The 27,629-nt window shown below is 41.2% G+C and overlaps 1 protein-coding gene across 10 annotated transcripts in view; it reads left to right on the top strand.

Annotated features, from left to right (window-relative positions):
- The window catches only part of rbfox1 (RNA binding fox-1 homolog 1), a 200,720-nt gene that overhangs the window by 135,199 nt on the left and 37,892 nt on the right, over positions 1 to 27,629 (top strand). The window contains exon 1 of one of the 10 annotated variants that reach the window (XM_079456769.1): positions 6,324 to 6,604. The exons of 7 other annotated variants lie outside the window; for them this stretch is intronic. Coding sequence is in view for 1 of the 3 variants with exons in the window: in XM_079456774.1 (XP_079312900.1) it covers positions 26,441 to 26,473 (33 nt within the window). In the remaining 2 variants the exon portion in view is untranslated. Of the gene's footprint in view, positions 1 to 6,323; positions 6,605 to 26,324; positions 26,474 to 27,629 lie in introns of those variants that run through there. 2 more of the 10 variants (XM_079456775.1, XM_079456774.1) reach the window with 2 other exon arrangements.

Genomic DNA, 27,629 nt, shown 5'->3' with positions numbered 1-27,629 from the left:
ATTGTATTCTGTTTTTTTTTTAAATAAGTCTGTGGGCAGATAAATGCCATATACAAAGTATTAAACAAGCAGTTCGAGTTCAGCCTGGGTTGTGCCCTGATCTCACCCCCCCCACTGATAATGTCCCATCTTTATGTATTATAATATCTAGATGCTTATATTTTTATAAAATGTAAATAATGCACGCTCACACAAAGTGATTGTTATTTGTATTTGTCAGGCACTTCTCATTATATAGTTGTCACGGGACACAGAGATTTCCTAAATAATAATAATTACAAAGTTTAATAAACAAGAGGACATATCAGCCAAAGGTAAACAACAGCAAAACAACATAAACAGTAGACAAGACAATGAAAGAGAGAACAGAGTATATATACTGTCCTGATGACGAGGGTAATGACTGATGAGAGACAGGTAAGGGAGTGCAGAGGATGATGGGAATTTGAGTCCTTGGGGAAAACACAGGCGAAACAGGCATGGGAACAGACTGAACCGTGACAATATTATATATTTTTTATATGTTTATATAAACATTACTATTTATATATATTTTTAATATTTTATTTTTATTTAAATAATATAATATATTTTATTTATTTATTGTTTTAGCCTGTTATCATAGTCAATCTCATCACAGCAAACAAGTTCCCGAGCAAACTATTATTTAAATATTTTTTATCATGAACACAATTCAAGGGTAAGACCTAAAAGGCTTTAAATGACTCAGCACATCGGCAAAAATGTAACTCTGTATACTCAATATTTGTTGAACTTTCATTTTGTTGGTAGGTTTGTTGGGATCAGCAGTGCAGCGGTTGGGTCAAGTGAATCAGGAGTCTCTGGGAGTTGGCGAGTTTATTAATGTCTCTAGGCACGACCTGCTGACCCTGTCAAATCAAATCTTCTGTGTGCTGATCCACATCCTCAGAAAGAATGGCCTTAGATGATAGATTTTGAGTGAACTGCAACCCCTTCAAAATGACATGTACCAAAGTGCTCTCATTGCTCAAAAGCCAGTTAACCCCCATCGCCTCTTTGACACAAAAGCAAGAGACCCGGAGTGCCATTGTGTTTTTTCTTACACTTTCCACTATATAAAAGCCATTTGTTTATAAAACACATTAACCCACATTCTCAGATCGTGTCCGGGGGCGAAACAGCCCATGTCTTTTATTGCCGTGAATCGGGTCCCTCAGAATTCGGCTCTTTCGGACCCAGTGTGGCTTTGAGGGCCACCGTTTGCTTTGTATTCAGCTGGGCTGTTTTTCTCTATGTGGGATGAAACCCACTCAACAGTGTGTTAACCGAAATGGGAAGTGACAGATTCACTAAGGGATAATCTTCCTGCCATAGAAACAGATATTATCCCTTGCTTGCACATTACTGTATGGCCCAGCAGGTAGAACTGCGAGACCCCAACGATACACCCATTTTTATTGATTTTCGTCAAGCTAATTTGAACAAAATTGGCTCTCGTGATATAAAGTAGTGAAGGTCAGTGGAGAATGTGCGTGTGTGCTTTGTGTATGTGTGCATTTGTGATTTTCTAGCATTGTGCTGTTGAGAATGCCTGTGTACCCCAGTGTTACTGCAGATTATATTATGATCCTGCTGAGATGAAATGTTTTAGAAGTTGTTTTTAGTCTGCATCTTGAAATTACTACTTTTTATGGTATATTTTATTGTGGATGTTTTCCTTAAAGGCTGCATGGTATGGGCTTGACTAGTTTTTTCCCTTTGTTGATGTATTTTCTGTTGAAACATTGAAGGGCTTGTTTACGTCTTTTTAAATTGCTAAGCTACATTAAAAGCGTTAACTGTAATTACCTATTTTCTGGCCTGTTGCAGGTCTTATTTGGGGGAGTGTCATTTTTATTCATCATTTCATTGGATAAAAATCTGTAGTGCAGGATGAGTCATCAGTATTTTGGGGTGTTCTTTCTTCGTTAAGTTTCTCTTAAGTGAAATATTGTACGAATGAATATCGCTGCTGTCCTTCTGAAACCTTGTATCTCCATTTTTTATGATTTTTTTCCTCCCATAAATCATTGTTATTAGTCATAATTTATATTTTTCACTTGGTTTTGCAAATTTCTAACAAATAAAAAGTATTAAGAAGTGCTTGTCAACTTTGACAACACATTATTTAATCATTTAAAACATGCAGTGTTTTTTCCATTTCCTGAAAAACGGCAAATTTAGAAATCTAAGGTTTCAGAAGGACAGCGACGAAATGTAAAATTATATAATCAAAAGAAGTGTCTCAACAGATATTTATTAAGTACACTAGCATAAAAAATGCCTTAAAACATTACAGACATGAACCTTTATGGTCATAATTGTTCATTTTCATTACGTTCACAAGGTCTTTGGTATTATCTGAAGATATTTTCTGCTTAAAAATTATTAAAATATTAGGCGAGAACACAAAATAATAAACCAAACATATCATAGCATATCTGTCTAAGCAGGATTCAAAGGGTTACGGTGAGGTAGGTCTGAATGGAAGTGTATTGTCTTCAGCAATGAGCGTTGTAATGCTCCGTGAGGTGTGAGGAGTCAGGGGTGGGCGTAATGGGGAGGAGGAGGGGCCGTGCCATTAAATAAAGTGTTCATTGCTGGTTTTAATTAAATGGTGACTGTGATCTGAGCGGAGTTGGAGATTGGATTGTATGACATATCTCTTGCTTCCACTGAGAGTTCGCATCAGCTGTGTCAAAGATATCGGGAGCGGAGCATAAAGTCAATTACAGCTCCAACAGTGAGCAGATAAAAGAGGGAAAAACACTCCCAAATGCTGTCATTTGAGAGCATTTCAGGCACTTCTGCAACAAACCACAGCCGAGGGGGTTGGGGAGCAACACAGGTGAATGTGGCACAATTTGAGCTTGAGTCTACAGAGAACGTCTGGGGTTGATGGTGACCCTAGGCCTCGAAAAGAGCCGCAACAGGAGACCCTTGTGATTGGGAGTGGAGATTAATCCTGGGAGGCAGATATTGTTTGTGCAGAGCTCGCCACAGTAGATTGAAAGTGTACTTCAGGTGCTTGAGGTCACATCTTCACCCTGAAATTATTTAAACGAGGACTCGAGCGGCCCTTCACCCCGGCGGATGCGGCTTCCGAGATGCTCTCGAGACTGAACTCGATGAGGCGGCGGGGATTTCACAATATGTTTGTTTAATCAGTGCAATTAAAACGGGTAAGCTTTGGCATGGGATGACGCTTTATCTGAAGACCACGTCCTTTGGGAGGCGAAGAAATCCTGTTTGTTTGTGTGCACGTCTGCCATTTTGTCCGTGTAAAATCGGCAGTCTGTTCAGACCAGTGGTCTGTTGAATTTCGCCTCGCTGAGAATGATGTTAGGTGTCGATTTCCTCTGGGAAGGTGCTTAAAATGTATGAGCCGAGCGCTGGTCATTGCTTATTTTGTTTGTCACTGAATTACTTGATATGGTTGTCACAAATATGAATGTCATGAAACCGGATAAACAGCTTTTCAAGATCAGATCGAAAATTTTGATTAAACTACAAACATAAACCATTTTTTATTTCGTTTTTTCAGATACTTTTCACCGCAGATGAAAATCGCAGGTCATACATCTATGTTTTGACAATATAATTGATTTTCTATTGATGTAGTACCCAGCTGGTCTTATCCTTAATTCTATCACAGAATTTAAGACGTAAAATAAAAGCAATGGGATCTCCGTAAGCCCACTGAGATGAAAAACAGCCTATGCGCAGAGAAGAGAAACCTCAGCCATCATCTCGAGCTGAAATGTATGAAAAAACATGTATGGACGGTCTGTTCCCATTCCGGCTATGAGGACGATTCTTAATCTATAAAGTGGAAGCAGTTTATGAATGTTGATGGGATTCAGAATGTAGACTTTTGTTTTATTGCATTGTGGCCAATTCCCAAACCACCCAAACACGGCCGCGCCAGTCTGGCTTTGCTTGTTATGGGGGTACGCCGTGTACATAAAGGCGTATTTAACCTGCGATTATTCTTGTCCTCTACAGCGCTGAGCATTTGTAATGTGATCGAAAGTTCTGGATGAGCTTCAAGCCAGGTTTGGATAAAGGCCTCCACTTTCGCCGAGACTGAATGAGACAATCATTTTCAATGGTCCCCCATCGCTCGCTCTTTCTCTCTCAGCTCCCCCCTCCCGCTTCCCCACGTAGATCGGCGAGGATTCAATGGAATGAATGTTTGTTGATTTCCCTCTGAAATCAAGAAGTAGATTAGTTTGAATTGGTGGGGAATGAGGTGAGGAGGCTAGGTGGCTTGCTATCGCCCAAGCCCATTTCCCATTTCCTGTGTGTGCGCGCTGGCTGTACGGGAGAGAGGGCAATAGTAATTACCGTCTGTTTCTTTGGCGCAGTTATGCCGCTGATACACATCCACATTCCCATTATCCCTCAGATCAGCCGAGCAGTTTGTGTTTGCATTCAGAGAGTATCAGATTCTGGCTTGAGACGTTAGAAAAAGATGTCACATCTCAACCTCTCTCACACGCTCTGTAGCTTCTGCTCCATCTTGTTCCTCCTTTCTTCCGGATTTTCATTTATTAACCTCCAATAATGAATTTGATAACAAAGAAAAATGTGGCAGCTTTTGCCGGGCTGACTGAAGTGCTTAATTAGCTGATTAAAATGTGCCAGGATTGGCCTCTCCTCTCTCGCATTCAGTCGGCGATTTGACATGACTGCCCCCTTGCCATGCCGAACTGACTGCTCAGAGACCCCCTGCCGTGGCAGTTTTGTGCTTTTCTGACTGAAGCCTTTGCCAGAATGTGAAATTACCGTGCCACGTACAGCCATTAAAATGAGTTGTCCCGGTCTTTATTGAAACATGGGTAAAGCGGCCTGTACCAATGGGATGGTTTACGAAGTAGTCAGTTAGTCAAGTCTATTTCTAGATGTTACATTTTTAGATGAATACCTGATTTAATCTAATATATATATATATATATATATATATATATGTGGCCGATTCCTTGTTTCTTATGAGGGTAACAAAAAAGTGGTAATAAAATATTAATTACAATTATTTATATATATTTCTTATTTTAGTACTTTTTTATTTAAGTCGTAAATAAATAAGTAGGTAAATATAAAAATAAATAAATATATATATATTTTAAATAAAATATTTAGTTTTTTATACCGTATATACGTTTAGTTTTAGATTTTCAATTTCAAATGAAACATTTACTTTCAATTGTCTTAAGTATTCGTTATTTCTTATATACTTACTTACATTTTTTTATTTACCTGCTTTATTGTAATCCTCGTAAGAAACAATGCATCGGTTCAACTGAATTGGTGTATGACCGTCCAATGTGAACCGTTAGCTAAACTAACTTGTCAGTAGTTCATTTAATACTGTATATGAATTCATTTACATCCTTTAAATAACCAAAACGACCCTTACAGTAATATGCATCAAGTCAAGGTCTGCAAAACATCCATCCAGGTTGTTGTGTGAAATCGTAATTTAATCCGCAGACCGTGCGACGCGACGTAGTCTCGCCGGGGAGCGCTCGTCTGAGAAATGAGCTCCTGCGTCTGCTCTTCGCCTGCACAGACTGTAACACAAAACTACATTTAAAGCATCAGATTTTGTGGGGCCGATGTGGAGCCTCAATAATTGATGAGCTTGGCTGGATGTGGAGGTTTGGAGACTCGCTTCGCTTTACCGCAACGCCAGAGAAAAAGAGAGAGAGGTGAAAGTGTTAGATATTATCTCACATGGTGTAGGTTGTTATGCTGTACCACCCACACTTTAGAGCAAGTGAGCTGTGAAATGTATTCATTGTAACGTGGAAAATGGAGGCAAGGAATTGCCTGTAATGTCTGACAGCGAGGGCAGCCAGCCTGCATCACCTGCATTATTTCACTGTTTGTGTTTTTTGTCATTATAGGTTTGGGAAATAGGCAGCAATTTCATTACGGTGTAATTTGGGAAGAATTGCCCGCCATTGAGTGACCCCACAGCAGAGGATCAAATGGGAAGTCGGCTCGAATAAAGTTAACAGTGCATTAACTGCAAGCAGCGTTTCTGAGCCCCTGAGCGGTGTTCCTCATCCAGCGACTTCCCCCACCCCCTTCTATTAGCTTCTCGGTTTTCTTGCATCCTCTCCTTCCTTCACGAAACTGTGAGACAGCTACTGTAGATTTGTACCTCAAGGCGAGGCGGCGGAAAATAAGGGGAAAAAGTGGATTGGCTGCAATGTATAGGAATGAGGCGAGCGAGCCAATGGAGTGTGCCGCTGGCCCCTCCCATCTGCATATCTCGGTTCCTCCGCAGCTTGTGAGAAAGCAGCTTGATGAATAACACAGAGGGGACTTGTCTCTGGGATTATTAATTTCCCATCACACTCCCTCTCTCGCTCTCTCTCTCTCTCTCCTCTCCCTCTTTCCTTTCTCTGCGTGCGTACCCCTTGCGCGCTGCTTTTTGTTTCTTGCCTTGCTGTTTGAAATGATTCTTTCCCTTCAATGTGAGAGCGCATGAGTGTTGCTTTATGGAGCTTTGCAGCAACTGTTAACACTGCCTGGTAGCTATTCTTCCACACAAGAGCTCTCGCATCGCAAAGGGGTGAGTTGGTATCTATTAAAATCAATATAGTGTCGTGAGACCCGGGGCTAAGGCAGAGGATGGGAATGTGTGGGGGGAGGTATAATGAAACGTTGGGTCTGAGTATGCCTGCAACTAAAGCTGACCTACAAAGGAAAGGGAATTTCTGCTGAGGACTCCTGGTTGAGCGTGCCGGTCCGCGCTGTTTGTGTGTGCGCGCGCGTGTGGTTGCATCTCTGCATTTGGGTGTGCTAATGTTAAAGAACGCCTGGATCTCATAGTGCGATCAGTCAGGGGAACACAGCCGCGAGATGCTTTGTTGTTAAACACCAGGCATGCTTTTATCACAGCTAATGGGGATGTGTGTGAGAGAATTTGATTTTCAATGGCAATGCAAGCTAATGATGGGTAATTGAAATAGCAGGAAATTATAGTTTGTTTTGTTGATATTCTCTCTTCCTCTCTTAAGCTTTGTTAGAATATTGATGACTCTGTCGGGCTGCAGAAATGATAATGGTTGTAATGACATTATGTTTTGGAAATTACTTATGAGAGCAATAACAACTAGCAATTGAACTCAACGTCATTTACGTCACGAAGTAACTTTACCTTTGTGCGAATTTGTAAACTGACGTTCAGTACACGTGCGCGTGTACGTTTGTGTGGAATCGGATTGTAAACGATTTGAAATGCGCTTCCAACATATCACTCAACACCAGTCACATGGTTGTGTTTTGATGGTGTGGCACATCGTGTCTCAAATGCATTCAATTAAATGTGTGAAATCGGAATAAACAAGAGAAAATGTGACATCTATTGTGTCATTTATAACTGCCACATGGCTGTGTTTTGATTGGCTGATTGGCTGGGATATTACGTGGGAGGGGTTAAGGGTGTACATGCTGATTTTAAAGCAATAGATTTTCTATTTAAAACATGTATCTTGTAATCTTGTAAAACATGTATCTGTTGTAAATAAAGATTGTTATTTTGAGATAAAATGAACAAAGTGGAAAATTCCTATTTTATTTACAATTTGTGTGTGGTTTAATCTCACCCATTGTAGTGTACATCCTCTCCCCCTATCATCCTACAGAAAATATGATCTTTTACATAAGCTGTCATGTCTTTTATGCCCTGATTACATTGTTTTCAGCAGCTTTGTTCCGTCGTAAATGATTTTGGAAGAAATAACAATGGCAAAAAAATTGCAAAAAGAGCATGCGAGGAAGAGAGAGAGAGAATACCCCACATTCTGTTTATGTAATTTAGTGAGTCATAACGTGGGTGCACGAGGCATTATGCAAGTTCTGGTTGTGCTTTGAAAAATTGGTTATCTCCACAGCACCTACAAGGCACATAGATGGATACGCCTCAGTTGAGGTGTGCCTGAGCCCTGGCAGCGCGTGGAGCCGGGGCATCTTAAAGCAGGAAGCCCTTCTGGAGGTGGCCAGGCCTTTTTCTCAAGTCGTCAGAGCTTTCGATTGGTAAATCCTGTGGGCTTGACTGAATAGAGGAAGAGCAGAGATACATGAGGGTGAAAAATCATAGTGTGCAGGAGAAGGGATTTCACAGGGCACTGCGTATGCCCGGTGCCTACTGTTCACCCCTCCGCTCATTAGATGCTGAATACATCATGCAGATTTTTGCCAGTCCTCGCATTTCAAATGCATCTCCTCTTGACAGGAATTAGAAAAGAGAATATATAATCAAAGTTATGCTGTTTTTTATTTTTGTTTGTTTTCAAGTCATATTCAAACAGCGTTTGTGCTCATATATAAAGGATTAGTCACAATTCATATTTAATATCATTTGACACTTATTTTTGAACGTGGCTCCAAAACCAACACCTTTCTGGAAACGAAACTTTTCAAGGCTGCTAAAAATAATTAATTATTCCCCAAATAGACTTCTGTGTATGCTTTAATAGACACTAACAAAAAGCAACGCTCAACAAAAATATGACTCAACAAAGCTTCTATAAAAGGAAAAGAAAAAAGCACATATCTGATTATTCCCCATGACTTAACAAAGACAGAGACTGTTCAAACTGTTTATGTCTGTTGCTAAATATCTCTGGGCCGCAGTGATTATATGTTTCATCGTTTGGAAAATACATGACCCTTAAGTGTGAGAAGGAAGTATAGTGTTAGATTGTTCCTTCTTTTATTTCCCTTGGAAGCTGGCAAGGGGTTTACAGCGTAGTCTGTTATCGTCAGTAGGAGTTAAGTGCTGTGCGTTGAGCACAATTGGAAAGTGTTTATTGTGGCGATTATGTAACTGGTTATAGTCTAAGCTTGTCTTGTGCCGCCGGAGCCACGCGGCGCACATTACGGTTGTTGCTAACGTGGCTTTTCCGCTCGCGGCAGGGTGAGGGGGGAGTTGGAGAAACCTCACACCGGGTAGACGCCGTTCCGTATCGGTTGCGGAATGGAAATAGAAACGTAGCTTTCCGCCGTGTGCCGGTGTCATGCTCTTATTGAAATGATAATGGAGCACATGCCAAAGAAACGGGGGCTTTGCTATCAACCCCACAGGGAGTTGAAGGAGAATATCACGGTCGATAGTTCTGCGACGACTAAAGAAAAAACAAAACAAAATGGTCTGTGCTCTCCTGGCGATACGAATAAACGCAACCTCCTTATTACTGCATACTTATAAAGAAACCTTGTCCCGGGCAAGGGAGCCATTAAAGAAAACAGTCGCTGTTATTAAGTGAATGGCTGTGAGTGATGCATGCTGGGAGTGATAAAATGATCATATTAATACCTTGAACTCTCGCTTTAGCTAAACAGGGCAAGTATATTGCTTTGTAAACATTTCCGCATCAATAGTACCGTGCCACAACAAAAGATAAACCCCAGGTTGAACAAGGAGATAAAGCGACTGTTTCACAAGATTAAATAGAAAGTGATGCCAGCTTGGCAGTCAGAACGTGTGTTGCATGGATTTATTTATAATGGGCGCAAAAAAAATGCAAATCTTACAATTACAAGCCTTAAAGCCAAGTATTAAAATAGAGAGCAGAATTAAGGCCTTTAGCAGATGTGATGAAAATAAATTCTAATCTGAAATTAGCATATTAGCAAAACACAAAAAAGTCAGACCCGGTTGACTGCATCATAATAGAAACATATTTTTGTGTTGTTTGTTTGTGTTCTGCAAAAGCTTTTTTTAAATGTATGTGTGGGCTTTTCTTCAAACACAAAAGCTTCACACCTGCATTGAATGCTTTTTTTACATCTACAGAGCATCTTTAATCGTGTTTGACATAGCGGAAATTACCTCATAAAGACTATCATGGAATTTCTCCTGTTTTGTTTGTCTGTATGTTGTAAAGAAGGACTCCATAATCCATTTACTTTGAATTTGTAAGCGCTCAAATGACATCCACAGCCGAGCACAGATGTTATGAACCCTATATTTATGCAACCGGGATTCTCTAATACCTCGTATATCTAATCTTATTCAAATTAGAGAGCATGTCTGTGCCTTGGTTTTGTCACGCAAAAGCGTAGCATAGAATGAACAATTGAAGAATTTCACCCCACTAAGTGAATTTCAAAACAAATGCATACATTGCTATTTTCATGCAGCCCTTTTTTGCATTTTAGATTCAGTAGAAATAAAAAACTGTACGTTGTTGTTTTCTGCCCATACCATCGTGGTATGTTTTTAGAAAATATATGTTGAATGTACAATATTTGTGTCCTTGCTGGGTTTACTTTGTATGGACTGCGCTTGAGTTTATTCTAAAGGATAGAAGTCTGTGGCTAATCCTCTGGTTTGTACATACTGTCGGCTTTGATAGGAAAAAAATGAAGATGCCGTGTGGGTGTGCAAGATTAGGCTTATCTTCAATTGCATTGTATATAGGGATATCCGCGGTGACATTGACAGAATGGAGCGCTTCTCACTTTAAAACAAGGAATTTGCAGGTTGAAACAGTGGAGGCGATCAGGAGCGGCGGAGGCGCCTCGGCTGCAGTTTGTTTGTGGTGCAGTGCTTATGCATGATAGCCTCAGCTCAGGACAACAGCGGGATGAAAAGTGCACACAGATTGCTCACAATCATTGTCCCGCTATGGATGCTGAAGACCGTTGTCCTGAACCTTTGCTACGCTCTCCTCGGCACGTTCTTAACCTCCCGCTCCATCTGCTCTGTCCTTCAGGTTTCACCTCACACATCATGAGAGCATCTAATGGCTTCTGACAAGATGCCTTCAAAAGACAAATGTGGGGGAGCAAAATCATTTTGTCAAAAGACACATATGACGTTGCTGAGAAACTGATTGAGGAATGGTGTTTGATGTAATTTCCGACAAGATTTGCTTGTTGCTAGGTATTGGATGGGTGTAAGAGAAGTGATACTCTCATCAATAATTTGGTCTAGTCTGGATTTAGTCTCTAGCTTTTATTGAAAGGAACAGTTCACCCGAAAATGAAAATTCTTTCATCTTTTACTCACCTTTGTCATTTCAAACATGTATGACTTTCTTTCTTCTGCAGAGCAAAAAAGAAGATATTTTGAACAATGTTGGTCAGCGGACAACATTGACTTCCATTGTATGGAAACCACAACGACTTTCCTCAAAATATCTTCATTTGTGTTCCACGAAAGAAAGAGTCATATACAGGTATTGATAAAAATGTGGGTAACTAAATGATGACAGAATTGTTATTTTGCTATACCTTTAACAATGAAACCAATAGGAACCAGCACATATCACCTAATAGAAAGTCATGATATGATGAACGATTTGCTACAGCCCAACAAGGTTTCCAGAAACGCACAGAGTTCGACACGACAACGCCTGCGTCAATCGCCATTAATATTTTTCTCCGTTAACTCCTCGCTCTGCCTTCAGCTCAAGCCGTGATTGAAGTTGGGCGGGGTTACCGGAAAAGAGCGCAGTGTGTTCTACCGCCGTCCTCTTTCTATCACTCTCCTTCTCCCTCCCCCAGCCCACATCTCATTCAGGAGAGGCCCGCCTCAAGACTGCCACAATCTTTAAGCTCCGTCCCTGAGCACCTCTGCCCCCAGACTTAGCCCAGCTGCTGTGGACCACAGACACACTAATTGGCCCTGATTTAGTCTGCTGTGCTTTAAGTGCACTCTGCTGTGTGGCGTGTGGGGGTGCTATGTCAGTCCTCTCTCTTTTTCCCACTGGCTCTTTAGGCCATTACCTAAATGAAGTGCTGCCAGTAGAAGTTGGTGAGCCCATGCTAAAGCGGAGGTATTGATTTGTGGGTTATTTAAAGTGATGATATCTCTGTCTTCAATACTAAGAGGAAACAACTGCTCTAAAGAGGGGTTTTATCATATGCTCGGACGATTTACAGGTTAATTATACGTTTAGGGATAATATAGTTGGTTTTGTAATGTTCACGTGAGAGCTAAACTCACTATTAAGCCAAGGTGTGAATATTCATAAGCAGCCACAAGCCTATTACATATTCATGTTTTTATTTGTTTATCATTATGTGATGGACAAACATGCTGGGAGGAAGCCAAGTAGTTTACTGCACATACTTAAAGGAGATGCCAAAGCTTAAATCAATTTACCTTCACAGCTTGCAGGGCATGAATGGATATACGGACATTCATCGGATACGCCCTGCCAGTCCTTGGAATTAAAACCATTAATCCACACGCAGGTGACCGTCGTAGCATGCTTGTTTGGCACATTCAGGCACATAATGTCAGTGTTGAAACAAATGATGTTTCCCCTCACGAATCCCCAAATCTTTAGCCTCTCAAATTGAACGCATGAAATGCGTGTTACATTTTCCCCAAGTGCACTCGGCCATATGCAGCCTCAGCAGAACAGCGCTCGGAGCGGCTGTGGTCTAAAGGCGGTCCACCAGCCACTCGCCAGTCCATACTCATTTAGAGTGGCAAATGACTCTGGTTTGCCAAGCACATTATTGTGTATTTGACAGTTTGTGACAGTTCAATTTTAGCCCCTTGTGTCGTCTGACATTATTCTATCAGGGCTGTACGTAATCTGAGGCTGTAATACGCCGGATGCAGCAAATGCTTATTTCCAAGACCTCTGCGGCAGGGGCCGGACTGCGCCATCACTCATATCTCAATTACCTAATCTAATGCATCTCAGTGGGCTGCTGCCGGATCTTCATTTACTGTAAGTGCTAGAAGCTCCTCTGCAATTGTTATGTGTGCAAGCACCAACCTGCGCCATCTGGGGGAGAACGAGCTCGATCAGAGAGGGATAGGGAAACACGGGAGGGGGTGGTAGTAGAGAGAAAGCCTCAGGTAGATAAAACAAGCTCAGGAAAGTCAGTTGAAAAAAAAAGCAAGCAGAGATCGGTGAGAGGGTGTCATACATTGGCAGGCATAGATGGAAAGTGGTGTAGAATGGGAGAGTATTAGCAAATTGGTGCGGGCTGTGATGGGAACAGGAAGTGGATCTCTACTACTGGAAAGACGCCTTCTTTATGCGGTGGTGTCCAGTTCTGCAGTTTCACATTGGGCGGTGTGTTCACATGGACAGAGATGTAATACATATTGTTTGTACTCTAAAGCGTGTACGTAACCACATGTTTCCAAAATCGACTAGTTGGCGGGCTGCCTGAACAATTAGTCAACTAATAGGGTATGGCTGAAAATGTATGTTTTTAAGGGGCAGCTCTTTAGAGAAAGCTTGTTGTGTATTATGTAAAGCACAGCAGGTTGTCAACATGCTTATTAAAGCACAGCTGCTAAAAATAACAAAACAAATAAAAAATCAGGAAGAAAAAGCATTGCTAATTGACTCGTCGATAGATGGACGATTAGTTGACCATCACGACGCATCCTTAATATACTAGAGCTTGGTTAAATAAATGGCCAAGGTGTCCACCCGGTTTTGTATCGTGCGAATCTAATAGCATGTCACCTAAACCAGCCTCTTTGGCAAGACCTCAGGCAAAAGAGACTTTCCCATCTCGTTCCTTCCTTCCATGACAGCTGGAGAGGGATTCATCCGCAGACTGATTCACTGTAGTCAGGATGAGATTCACACACTTAGCCGGCTTTTAAATCATTTTTAAAATTGTCAAGTGAAATGCTCTCCAGTAACACTGGTAAGCTAATATATTAGCGTTGCCTTGGAAACGGAGGGAAGGAAATTTTTGATGTATCCTCAGAGGGTTGGAACGAGGGAAGGATGGCACACGGCGAAAGTTGCTCGCCACTTGTTTTCACATTCCGTTCCAGTTAATTGTCTTGGATGGCTAGTAATTAATCAATGCATTTTTGTCAGGTCGGCGAGCACGCTCTAGAGATCTGTCAATAAGTCACATCACACTCATCAGATGTATCGGTGACACACTAGAATCACCACGACAATTAAAACTACAATTAGCGGAGGCTCTTTGGTCCCTCGGCGGCATACGCGCATGGATGCTGTTAGCACGCGCGCTCCTTATGTGAGTGTGATCTGCTGGAAAATACAGGTTAAACTGTTAACTGTGCTTTGAAACATTGGACCTGGCTTAAGCTGGTTCACCAGCAATCTGCACGCTATATATTTAGTAAATTTATTTTTTATTTATATTTTTTGTGTATATATGATAAAAATAAAAGCATATCGCTGCTGTACTTCCCAAACCTCGGATGTTCAGTCGCAGGTTTCAGGAAATAAAAGAATACTGTCTTACGAGCACAAAATTTACAAGCACTTTTTAATACTTTTTATTGTTTATATATATATTAGGGGTGTGGGGACTGACGAGACACTTATTCTACACAACGAGACACGAGACTGAGTTCACGAGAAAGAGATGAGATTTATACACTTTTTTTAAGAAATCCTCAATGATGCAATATATAGGGAAAAATGGTCTCTTATTCACCTTTAAAACACAAAATGCAGTAAATGTAGGCATTATAAAATCAACCTTCAAATTAAACTTCTGTTTTAATGAATTATATTATGCAGTAATAAAGAATATGTAAACACTTCAAAATGTTTTGTCACAAACTCAACTGACAGGAAGCAGTTGCACAGAAATGATGCTTTGTTTTCTTAACAGGTGTAGCTTTTAGTAAAGAGCTGTGCTTGTTTTCTTTATATGCTTTTGCATAGTCCTCTTGTAAGCTGAGGTGGCGATCATATCACACTGTCAATCCTCCTTCCTCCACTGACTGAACCCTCATAGCCTTCAGAGGAACAGTTCAAACTACATAAACACATCATGTTTTATGCTTACATTGCACATACTGTATGTAAGAGACAGATGATCCGTTTTTCAAGAGTTTTGCCTGTGAAAATATTTAAAATAACGTAATGTGAACTTGCAATTGCTGTAATCAACTTGTGACTTGTAATCAACAAGTCAGTCCGCTGCTGCACGCTCTCAAAGTGCTGCCTGGCTGTGCGAACCGATGCAGACACTAGTGCGCGAGGCGCTGCGGACGCGAAAGACGCGTGAATGTTGAAACTGTCACACCCCTAATATATGTATATAGGCCTATGTTGACAAATAACTTTTAAAAAACAGCATGTGAGAGGTTTATATTTATTGTTATTTTATACTATAAATATTATAAAATAATATATTATAACAGTTTGTTTTCTAAATGTTTGCTATATCACACCCATAGAACAGATGTACAATATACAGTATATATACATAAACATTTTGTAAAATAAAACAGATTGCATATTTGACATGAGACTGACATTTCCTGCAAAATGATCTTGACAGCTCAACTTCTAAATCTTTATCATAAGCTCACTGTTGCGAATCTAATGTAAAGAGGCATATTTGAACACAGTTTTTTCTTGTACTTGCTCAATAACTTACAGATAGCATCTTTAAGAGGTTTCGTATTTGTGTAGGTAAAGTGAACTAATAAAATGAATTTGAAAAAGTGCATTATTCAGCCTTTGATATCCAAAAACCATCTTTAACACATCTGCAGATTTTCCAGTTGTGAATGTATGTGTGTATGCAGATCATCAGAGAGTTTTAGCGCAGAGGTGCATGCTGAGATCTCTTACGCTAAGATTGTTTTGTCAGGGAGGAAAGTGTGGGTGATAGAGTGGCCATGTTTATGTCTGTATTCCCCCGTGACAAAGCGTGGTTCCCACTTTCCTCCCTATCTGTCTATTACACAGTGCAAAGGTTGGCCTGTCAGCTCGGTCTGTCACCCCCACTCTGCGTCAGGAAACCATGGGCCAAGTCTCACACGTGCACACACTTCCCTCCCTTTTGCCTAGTGACCTGTGCTTTTCCTGGTGTGTGTTACAGAGCCCATGCAGTGTGGGGATCAGTTGACATAATGCTCCTAAAGCCACGGCTTTCCTGCTCGACAACTGCAGAGCAAATCCACAGATCTACCTGAGCTATTATGATGCCTCGTACTTGCTTGTAAGCAGGGCACCCTTAAAGGGACAGTTTACCCAAAAATGAACATTCTGTCATTTGCTTTCAAGTTGTTCCAAGCCCGTTTTTATTTCTTCTGTTTCCAAAAATAGTTAAAAAAAATTATTATCAAAATATATGATTGGAATATAATATTTTTAATCAGATTTTTAATTATCATACTACGTCTTTAAGAAACACTGTAGCACTAATGACTAGATTTCACATGTTTGGGGGTTTATTCAGAGCTCAATTCATATATGAGAAAACATGCGAGAAAAAAGCAAAATGTATTGACTCTGGAGAAAGAGAGACAAAACGCCAACACATCTTTTGTATTCTGGTAAAGCAGACGGCCCTGGGGGCTTTGCGGGGAGCCACAGCAAGGCTGGAAGTGGCCCCGGCAGTTTATGATACTTCACAGGAACCGTCGGATGTGTTATAGGGGATGCTGATAGGTGGAAGCCCCTGATAACTCCTGTGTAAACCCTTGGGCTTCCAACAGTCATACCTTTAATTTACAGTGATAACTTTCCGCTGCACCTACAACCTTTTTTTCCCACTGTTTTACACTGAAGCAAAGTGGGGAAAGACCTGAGAAAACCAGATTCTCTTTGTTAACCAGTGACATACCGTATGCGGCCATGTTGGTGCATCAATTACACTGAAATACAACCTTTTGTCTTTGAGCGCATGCCGTTCGCACGGAAAACAGTCATGAAAATAATTTGATGAAACCGCTTTCATAAAGCAATTTGGGCCATTTGACGCCATAACAGATGGGCTGTATTCCGATATGTTGCATCATTCGCTAAAATTAATAGCACAACTTTTACAGCAGATGACACTAATGTCTTTATGCCGGCTTTTGGAGTATTTTATGTCGCTATTTGAAACTAATAGCTTGGGTTACTACACGGTGTAAACATTTATAATGGAAATTTTAAAACATCTGGCAATAATGGAATGGATCTTGTTAGAAGGGTAGGCTTGTCGACATTGTGAACGTAATTTTGACAGATGCCATTTCTCAAAGCCCATTCAAGAAGAGCCATGCGAGTGTACACACGTGACGCTCCCCCTCCATTCTGCAGTCACACGGAAAATGACTGGGTTGTTTAACAAGCCATTGACTTAATTGTTCGTTAATAGTGTAAATATTTTCAAACAGTGCAAAACCATGAAATTGGCCAATATAGTGAAAAAGAAAATAAATCCACCGCTACCATAATACAGATTAGTAGGCAACAGATAAATCTTGCTGCATGAAACGTCTCGAAATTAAATTATGTTGGTTCGAAGGCTTTTGCTTTTATACAAAATAGAATATGTATGTGCTGGGGATGGGTCATGGTCAACTAGTTCATCTTGGCTTTTGTTTAATTTTTATTTGAGTTTTGTTACTTGTAGTGGCGATGCTTTGAAAAAGATGAATTATGATTCAACATCTTAGAGAGGAATTTAGCAGGCTCATCTAGCTTTTTGATGCAGGCAAACTATTAGCACGGTTAACTCTCTCCCTAAAATCATCCCCTTTTAAGCATTGTTTGTGTAATGCCTTCATCACTTTCAACAATCCTTTTCAGGAATTAAAAATTGTCGGCTGTGATCTGTAGTCTTCTTTTTTGGTAGTTTTGCTGTTTATATGAATCAATGTTTTTAATATACACAGATCTATAGTAGGCTACAACTTATTATAGAAACGGTTCTGTGAAGACAACTAAATAATGATATATGTCATTTCTTTCTTGGGTAGAATATTCTTTTAATGGTCATGATTAAAGAAACTAATTGGAGATGGAGCTTGTTTTCAGGCCTTCAAGGAGGGCAGAGAATCCAGCACTGGCAAAGACATCTGTGGGTCCTGGCCTGTTCCTCCAGCGCTCAGTGTGTGTCCATCTGTGTCTGATTAGTTCTGCTCTTAGTGTACCTGCGCGCTCGCTCCAGAAATCATTAGGCCTGGTCATACCTCTCCCAGCCACGCTTCACAACATCTGTCATGACACAGCCTTCAGAGACCCCGCAACATCTGCCAGAACCTTGGCCTTTTGTCTCCTCCCTCACGCACATGCGTTCTCCTTGTAATCACTGTTGTTGTCATTTTCCCCTGTTTTTCCACTTCCAAAAATAGCACAGCTCTCTGATCAAACAGCATCAATGACCTACCCGGCCATTGATCCATAGATAATATACAGACCCGGTTAGCCGAGGAAACAGGAAAGAATTTTGCAGCTGGCTTGAAAGCTGAAAATGATTTAAATGCAGTGGTTTGAAATGAAAAGTTCGATGCCTGGGGGCAACAAACACACACAGTGGGGTCCATGAATTTGAAACCACAATGAAAATCTGGGATTGGAAAGTAAAGTTAAACAAAGTTTTATATAGTATGAAACAAATAACTATAATGAAGTGAAATGAGGACGAATATCTAATATTCAGCATTTTTCTAATCCACTTACTAGATTTAAGAACCATGTTAACTCCTTTGTGCAGGAGGTCAGATTTGAGTAAATCAAGAGGATTTAATACCTTGAAATTGAGAAATTCATGAAATGTAACTTTTAAATCAAAATGTCATGTATTCTTTACTCACAAAGACTGTCTTAAATAAATAAAAAAAACACGTCTGAGACTTAGACCTTGCAGTATAGCATAAAGGTTCATATGATATAATACAGACAGCAAAGCTGAGAGCAAATGACATGATTCCAAGGTTAAACATGATGCATGATTAATGTTCACACTGCATGTTCCTTTCACCCAGAATGGGGGTAGGGCCAGAAGAGAAAAAGCAAGAGAGAGAGAGAGCGTGCAATAGAAGACAGTGAGTTGGGGGGAGAGAAAGATGAGTAAAGCAAGGAAATGAGCTTCCTCCAGCCAGTATGATTGTGCGGCTGCCTGACAGCCTGGTTCAGTGCCACCTCGCCACTTTGTTTCAGCTGTGTAAATAATGGCTGTAATTAAAATCACCTGTACCTGACAAGCATCAGAGTGTCTGCAGGAGATGCGCTGGCCTGATGAGCACTTTGTGTTCATACTGCTGTCGCATTCACGGCTGCGACAACTGACAAATTGCGTGTGACTATCAGCCTCCATTTCACACCTGAACTGGAGATTAGGACCATACCATGCAGGTTTGCACGCACACACACACACACACACACGTGTGCACAGACACTTTGCCACACGATAAGACTTGCATGAGCAACATGCAACCATGTTCAGGCACACAATAGTGACACATCTAATTTCTGTATTTTAAACCTCATGTTCTGTTCTTTAAATTTGGGCTCCCAGACCCTCAAATGTGATTATTTTTTAAGCTTAATCCCAGTTTTACCATCAAGTAGACTCGCACCTTTTTTAGAAAGGTGATCTGGAATTGTAGCATTACTACTGTTGAGTTCAGTTTAATCCAAGCAAAAAACACAGAACAATATCTAAAGAATCATAAACATCTGACACACTGTCATAGTATGCACAGCATTCAGAAAACAGAGAAATGCTTTTTAAGGTTTAGAGTGGGCATTTAATCAAGATTCTTTTAGAATCAGTTCTTCTAAAAGTAGGAAAAGCCATGGAGTATATTTAACTCAAACCTTAAATAAGACATGAGGGTTAGTGTTGCACACAAGTCCACAAAGAAATGATTTACTTTGTCATTTATTGTTTTTACTGCTGTTTCTTCCTGTTTGTGTCTCATTATTTAAAGGCCTATGACTCAGACCCAATCCTAAACTGAGTGTGTTAGCCGTGAGCTGCTACCGCTAGTCTACACCGACAGACGCACAAAATCTCCCAGCACGACGTCACGTCACGTTGTAAATAAGTATTTGATGATGGTCTGATCTACTGAACAAACACTGCAACATAATAAAGAAAGGAAAAGGAGGATTACGTGAAACTTTCAAAGGCAAAGTGAGCCGATTGTGAAAGATATCCTTATAGAATTATCCACATGTGGCTAAAGCGTAGCAGTGGCGCAAACTTGTAATTAAGATTGCTGCGGCTTGTTTAGATAACCCCTGCGTCAGCCCGCTGCTCCTGCATTCGCTTTGTTCTGCGTTACTTTTAGCTCATTTCAATTTGACTGTTAAACATAAAAGTTGTGCCGATTATATTTAGCGCCGACACCCTGGACTGATGCTGGATAGCTTGTTTAGACTGGAGTGTACAGTTCTGATACAGCTTGGTGACAAACTTTTTCAACTTTTGAGAAGGCCGTAAACTATCTCCTAGTGTTCCAGTGTGAATTTGAAGATTTGTTTCCTTCACGATACTTCTTAGTAATTGGTAAAGGGGGCGCCGTTGAAAAGATAGTAGAGTAGTGATTCACATCCTAAATGAGAAGCCGTGTTTATTCCATATGAACCTGCTTTCCTGAGTCCCAGAGGATAACATCTATTAAGCGAGTCTGACAGTTTCCATGCTGTCTCCATATGGCCAGGACGCTGCTGCTGAGTGCCTTTGCCTACCACGCGTTCTCTTTTCACCCACATGACATCCACCACATATAATTACAGCACATGGGACCTTAAGCAGTTGTAGATGTATGTGTGCGTGTCGCAGAAGGAATTGGTACAACTCCACAGCGCAAGGAGGGTTCTGGGTGGTGACCCTGACTCTCTGATTAGAAAATTAGCCCAAAACATGGCACACTAATGACCTAGGCTTATTAGCGACAGTGCCGATGTTTAGTGGGCGTGCTGGGCTGAGCTGTGAAAGGCAGCAGTGACTGGGAATAAAGGGGGTCACTGAAGATGCAGAAAGATGTACATTCTCTGAATATAAATACTGTAAATAAAAAAATTGGATCTTTCTAATTTATCTGTAACATTCTTACGATATTCAATGTAATTTCAAAAATATGAATTTTGGATGTGCTGAGAGCATCGTGGTGCATTCTGGGATACATTTGATGCCTCCTTTAAATCTGACAATTAGTTTGCCTACCTTACGGAACAGCCTTAAAATGCTGCCTCCGCAGGCAGCTCAATAGCTTTTGGAGCAGCAAGAGAGCCAGAGAAGAAGGGAGACAAAAAAAGAGCAACGCCGACACATGCGACTGAACCCCTCAAAGTTCAGCCTTACCAGAACATGCGATTTGTGACATGGAATAGAAAGCAGATTTGTTCCAGTGGAGTGATGGGGGGGAAAGCTATGGGTTTGTGATCTAGAAATGTATATGCGCTCCTCATTTGAAGCAGGGCCAAGGCTGGAACATGCTGGCCAAGACTGATGTGTTTCAGAGGAAAGCTGGCGGAAGAGAACAGCTGCGGGGACACTGTTCCCAATACATACCTGCCATCTGATTCTGCCTAGCCTCTCTGTCTCTTTTTTTCTGTTCTGTCTTGCTGTTGTAGTTTCAATATGTATCTGATCAGAGGGTCAGTGGTGCCTGCAGCAGTATGGCTGTATGCACTGCACCTTGAGTGCTTGGGTAATGTGTAATCATTATTGTATTACAAGGCGAATCATTCAATTGATTCCTGATATGTGTGTACCCGCCAATTGAAATCAGTGAGAGAGAGAGAGAGAGAAAGTGAGGTGGTTGAGGGTCAATACACATACAGTATAACACTGTTTATATTTGAAGCGTCAGGCGTGTTGTGATAAAAAAGAATTACAATTTTGGTCGTGGCAATCTAATTTTTATGCAATGCACAGCTACTCCTGCCAACTAATTTTTCCATCCATTTGACTTAAAGATTCATTCAATTGACATGCCATCTGCTAATCTCTAACAAAGGAGAATAAAAATGAACTACAATGCACATGTCCTCATTACCCTGGACAAAACTAGTCATTAGGGTCAGTTGTTTTAAATTGAGATTTATATCGCAATTTTGCTGCATCCACTCACAAAAATAAAGTTTTTAGATATTTACAGTAGGAAATTTACTAAATATCTTCATGGAATATGATCTTTACTTAATATCCTAATGATTTTTGGCATAAAAGAAAAATAGATTATTTTGACCTATACAATGTATTGTTGGCTATGGCCAAAAAAATAGCTGTGCTACTTATTACTGGTTTTGTGGTCCAGGGTAAGACTTGTAAAATAAAAGTGTACAGAAGGTCTCGTATCACTCGGGTATTATGAACTGATGTACCGTGAGGCAATGTAACGACCAGTGGGCTGGTCATTATATTTGGTTGTCTGGGTGGTAGTCCTCATCCGAAATTCAGAGTAGCATCAGGGTGGAGACACAGAGTCATTTTTACAGCACACACTGTGTACTCAGAGAGGCTGGCAATATGAAAGCCAAAGGAGTTCATATTTTCTCTCTGAGTTCAACAGGGAAAAGGAACTGGGTTATGATTGCATGACTTTGTGTTCAAAATACGCCCACTTCAGGCTCTCATGCACACCAGCTATTGAGATCCTATTATTGCATCTCGCCGACTATAAAAACATCATCCAATACCATTAGACCGAGGCAAAGACTAAGTCTGTCAGTGAAACCGTGCCTCAAATTGGTATTCTCAACTCTCAAAATGGTTGCCTGTGGTTTTGAGCTGTGTGTGGTTGGGTAGACTAGTGCGCCAAGGCATTTACAAAACAAAAGCTCCACTTGTCAGAAAGCCAACAGGGAAATTGTATGTGGGGATGCTAAAAAAGGTAAATATAATATTTACAGTAGAATGCTCTCAGGGGAGTCTATCATACTTTTTCACAAGCTTAGATCGGTTAAGGTGTGTCGGCAGATGTGTTAAGCAATACATGTACCGTATGATTAGCAGTCAAAACAATTGTGTAATGTATCATTAGTTTACAAGAAATTAAGTGCGGCTGTTTAAAGACCCTGTGAATTCACAATTGGTTAGTGGCTTAAGGGTTTACTTGTATGTATGTCAGTGTATTTCTACATAAACATTTTTTATATCTTTTTAACAGATATACACACCTTTTCCTCTTCTGGTAAAATTGATCAGAAATATTTAATACTTTAAAAATAAAAGAATATGTCAGACGGCTGTTCTGCTGGCAGAGTGAAACATGGTCAGGTGTTTAATTGTCCGAGTATCCACCGGGGACCCAACTTGGTCTAGCGCTATGTAGCAGGCATTGATCTGTAATTGCAGATGAGCAGCCTGCGTGTGGAGATCTGGAGATCCTCAGAGGTGGCCGTCTCCTGTCTGGATGGCGGCATCAATTCCACATCCCAGCTGTTTTCTTTGTGATCCTACAGAGATTTCATGTGTTATTGGTATCGACTTGACAGGATTTGTGTCTGTCAGAGTACGCCACGTAATCCAGATCAGCCTTTAATTCTAATTAAACTGCCTGGGGGAAGCACTCCAGTTCCTGGTAACTTACAACCGAGGCATATCTCCTGATTGCCATTCTCTCCAGAACCACTTGACCTTAAAGTAAAATCTTGCTCCTTTTTTATTAGCTGTCCAATACAAGAGCTCCTAATGCGTGACTCTCGAAAGCCTGTCATGACGGGGACGTCCGATTTCCCATCAGGTTATGATTTAGCTCATTAAGGTTGCACAGATGGAGATGGCTTCTTGAGTAGGATTAGTAAAGGAGTTTGCCTTGCGCTGTTGAGACACAGAGCTTCGTGCCGTTTGGAGGAGCAGGATATATTTGCCGTATGACAAATGGCAAGCGCGGCCCCGCTATGCAGGAAGTGCTGTTGGTGAGTGTTTTAAGATGTTTAATTAAAGATGCTGTGTGACAGGAGGGAGACCTGCGCAGGGTCCGGGGACTACACGGCTAATCCTCTTCCTGCACACGCTATCCCCTTGCGAATGTGATTGATGAACTGATTCCTCTTTACATCTTCATTTGCATGGCGCACTAACGCAGGCACGAGGCTGAGCGGCGGCAGATGAGAGCAGCTAATGCCAGCTAATATGATAATGGAAAGGCGAGGTTAGCTGACGCTCAGCTCATCCGCCAACTCACCCATTAACTCGAGGCTACAGCGCACCTCTCCGGCCACATGGATAGGCATCCTGCAGAGGGTTCACTCACTCACCTACTTACCGTTTCCCTCACTTACAGCCTCAGCAGAAAGAAATTCTGGTATAGGCCAAATCCAAAGCATTTCCCAGTTAGCAGAGCCCAAGTTTGCATCTTTAAAAGCCTCCTGCTGGGAAATGGGTTACTTTTAGAATAGTTCACACGAGCTACAAAACCTCCTGCATTATTAATTTGTTTACTCTGAGATAGGAGTGCGATTTTATGTCTGGATTCCGAGTTATCACGCACTCACCAAATGTTTAAAACTCCTCCAGAAGGGCTGGGTAAACCTCACCGGGCGCAAATAACAAATATATATTTTGGAATAAAAGATGTGTGCGAAGTACACGGTTGAGCACCCTCCTGTATCTCTGCTCTGTTGATCTTAGATGAGTTTTCAAAATGGGGTCCGGGGAGGATCCCCAAAAAATTCAGGGAAAAGATAAAGCATAAATTGTTACGTCTACTAAACATTATTATTGTTTATGTGATTTTTTTTTGCAGCATGAATAGTTTCCAGAATTTTTTATGTTTGTATATCTTTCTAGTGAGTTTTTCTCAATGTAGTTCCTTTTTTTCCAAGCGAAGGAGTGAAAGGCGGTACTGTACAAATACATTTGAATTGAAATTGAAGAACTAAACTGTACATCCAACATGTTGTTTTTATAATATCACACTACTTGTAGTTTATTTTACACATTAAAATGATAGATGGATATGTATTTTAGAAAGGAGTCTCACATAAGGTTCATCTTATTTTGGGGTCCTTCATAAAGTTTGAAAACCCCTGGTTTATGCTGGTCTGGCCAGAGAAAGTCCCCACAACCACTTTAAAAACCAGCAAACCAGGCTGGCTTTAGTTGCTTTTATTTTAACTTGTTTGCTTGATGATAGAAAGCAGAGCGGCTGAGATAATGAAAGAATGAGGGGGTCCTCGGGTCCCGTCCAGGTCTGTGAGCGTATGTCACCACGAGAATGGTTTGTCCTCTAAGCAAACAGCGCGTCCAGCTGAAGTGGCACTCCATGGACCTGGACAGAAGCCAGCTGACTGTCTAGAGTACAGGGGCAGCACGCTGGTCCTTAAACATTCTCTCTCACTAGCATGCATACTCACACACACATTCACTCACACAAGAAGTGCCTGTGGAGAGAATCCTGCACTGAGCGCGAGGAGAAAACAAAGGTGAAGGTTGATCGAACTGTCCAATCTATAGCAAAGAAAGGGCGGACCCAGCAGGAGCTCGAGAAAGGCCTTGCCTCAGCCGTTTTCCTTTTTTTGAAGAGTTGGCCCAGGATTTTGCTGTGCAAGTCAGTGTATGTTTGAAAGAGCAAGGGCAGTGGATCTTAATCCTTTTTGCCACCCAGCCAGGCATCACCAAACATGAGCAGTTCAAATCGTAATAAATATTTTTGTCGTGTTGTTTTACTGAAGACATTTCAGCATCCATAAAAATGCAGACATTATTTTAGTCAGGAGTAAACCCTCACCAAATTCTTAGTTATATTTGTACTTTAAACAAGAAAGAAAAAAAATGCCAGTGGGGTGAAAAGATAAATGAAGTTTTAATATCTTTTTCATATAAAAAAGAATTATCTTGATTCAAGCATGTTTTCACTCGAAAACAAGAGAAAATGGTGGTTATGAAAATATAATTTCTGCAGTGTGATGGATGGCCATGGATCTGTAGTCATGTTCACTGTGTAATGTGTCCTAGAATGAACCTGCGACTTAACAGGAGCGTACAGACATTCTGAAATAACATCAAAGCATTCGATACGCCAGTTACTTGGTTAACCTAGATTAGCATGTCCTAAAGGAAAACCAGTGTTTGTGAGACTGTAAAAGCATTGAAGTTGCATCACTCAGCATGTGTCTGCTCTCTGTCTCAATTCAGTATGCAGATATGAAAGAAAACCAATTACAGTTCAAGAAGAAAATGGGAGGGTGACAATGATTTTGGGTGTCATGAGATCTTTTTGATGCAATAGTTTGCACATCCATGATAATACAAGCACTATAAAGAACAAAGAATATGTTTTTCCTACTGTTTTAACAGTATGTGTCCAACATTGTAATTGATTTGTCTTCATCACATATCCTTGGATTTCTTTTCAAGTTGATATGTTTTTTAATCTAGACGGAATCCACACAATACAAACCCTTCAGCTGAACGCTCAGATACACTAACCAGTCACAGCTCTCACATCATTTGATAATCTATATCACGGCCCTGAATTAAATTTAGTCTTCATGCTCGGCGAATAGAATCCCCAACACTTCAGAGGGCCGCCCATTACTTACGAACGGAGAGCGAGAGAGCGAAATTTTGGAGCCTGTCTTTCTCTTGCATTAGCTCCCTCCTCCTTCACCACCCCTCCCACTCACATGCTCACACACTCGATTCTCCCTCTCGCTACACACAGCGATGAACGCACGCCCTCATCCATAATTGATGCTTGCTTTGGGCAGATGCTGCAGGGTTTGGGACTAAGACAGCTGCTTAGTTTATGGAGGAAAAAGGGAGCAAGATGGTGGAACAGGTATTTTTTCCCCGTTATTCTGCTTACCAAGCGCATTACTGCTTTTTTTCCTACTGCCCGTGTTTCTTTTGTGCTGGGGCTGCACAGTAGAGCGGATGGCTTGTGTATGACAGCGTTTGTGTGTGTGTGTGTGTGTGTGCGTGAGAGAGAGAGAGAGAGAGAGAGAGAGAGCGTGCGCTTTGAAGAAAGAGGTAGCCCCCTTCAGCAACTCTTTTGCAGGCTGCCTTATCAGCAGCTGTTGTGCTTTCGGTCTCTCTTTTCACGCGTTTCGCTCTCTGCCTCTTTCTCATTTCTCCCCAGCCCATATTGAGGCTCCATTTCAGATTGGTGTTTGTCGCTAAACTCACAAATTTGGCAGTCACAGTCATTTAAATGAGCAGTTTTTTGTCCTCTGTTTCTCAAACGCTTTGTTTGACTATGTGGTACTCAGACGCCACCGTACAGAACGTTCCCACATGTCTTTTTCTTAACCGACGATAGTTTGTGTTTAAACTCATCGCGACCCGTAAGTATCATCCCTTCACGCGCGTGTCCTGCATGCCCCCGTATGCAAAATATAGCACAACTTCTCGCCTACGAAGCGAGGGAGGAGCAGCCTCACTGTGGTTTGCAAAATTATCCTCACCAATTGTCGCAAAACTGCCGTTTTATATAGCTTCGTCTGTTTTGCATGCGCTTGCCTGGAAGGCGATGTGATGAATCCAACACACTGCCACGTGAAACATATTTCAGTCCTCCAAATGTGGTTCTCATTAGGGTGGAGGCCAATGCGTTTAGCTAAGCCTGACTTTCTGCCATTGCTTTTTTCTTCCACTGTTTGCCAACAGCTATTTTACAAGGCCCTCCAAAATCTCGCCGGACCATAATGACCAGAAATATAGCTCCCAACAGACGTCCACGGGCTTCTCACACCACACATCTTTCGGCTGCTGCCCCTCTGTCTTACACCAAACACCCCCCACCCTCCCCTTAGCGTCTTTGACACTTATGCATAAAGAGTTTAGCACTTCTGATCAAATGATAGTCTAATTATGGCATGGTGTGCCCGCTGTTGAATATCAATGTGCTACGCAAAGTGCTGATGGTGTTAATGGGAAACAGCGTGATGTGTATAACATCTGCTTAAGAAACAGCAGGGATTTTTTTACAAGGTCCC

The sequence above is a fragment of the Barbatula barbatula genome, assembly GCF_947034865.1.
Source record: "Barbatula barbatula genome assembly, chromosome: 5".
Classification (NCBI taxonomy): domain Eukaryota; kingdom Metazoa; phylum Chordata; class Actinopteri; order Cypriniformes; family Nemacheilidae; genus Barbatula; species Barbatula barbatula.
This window is presented reverse-complemented; position numbering and strand designations above follow the sequence as displayed.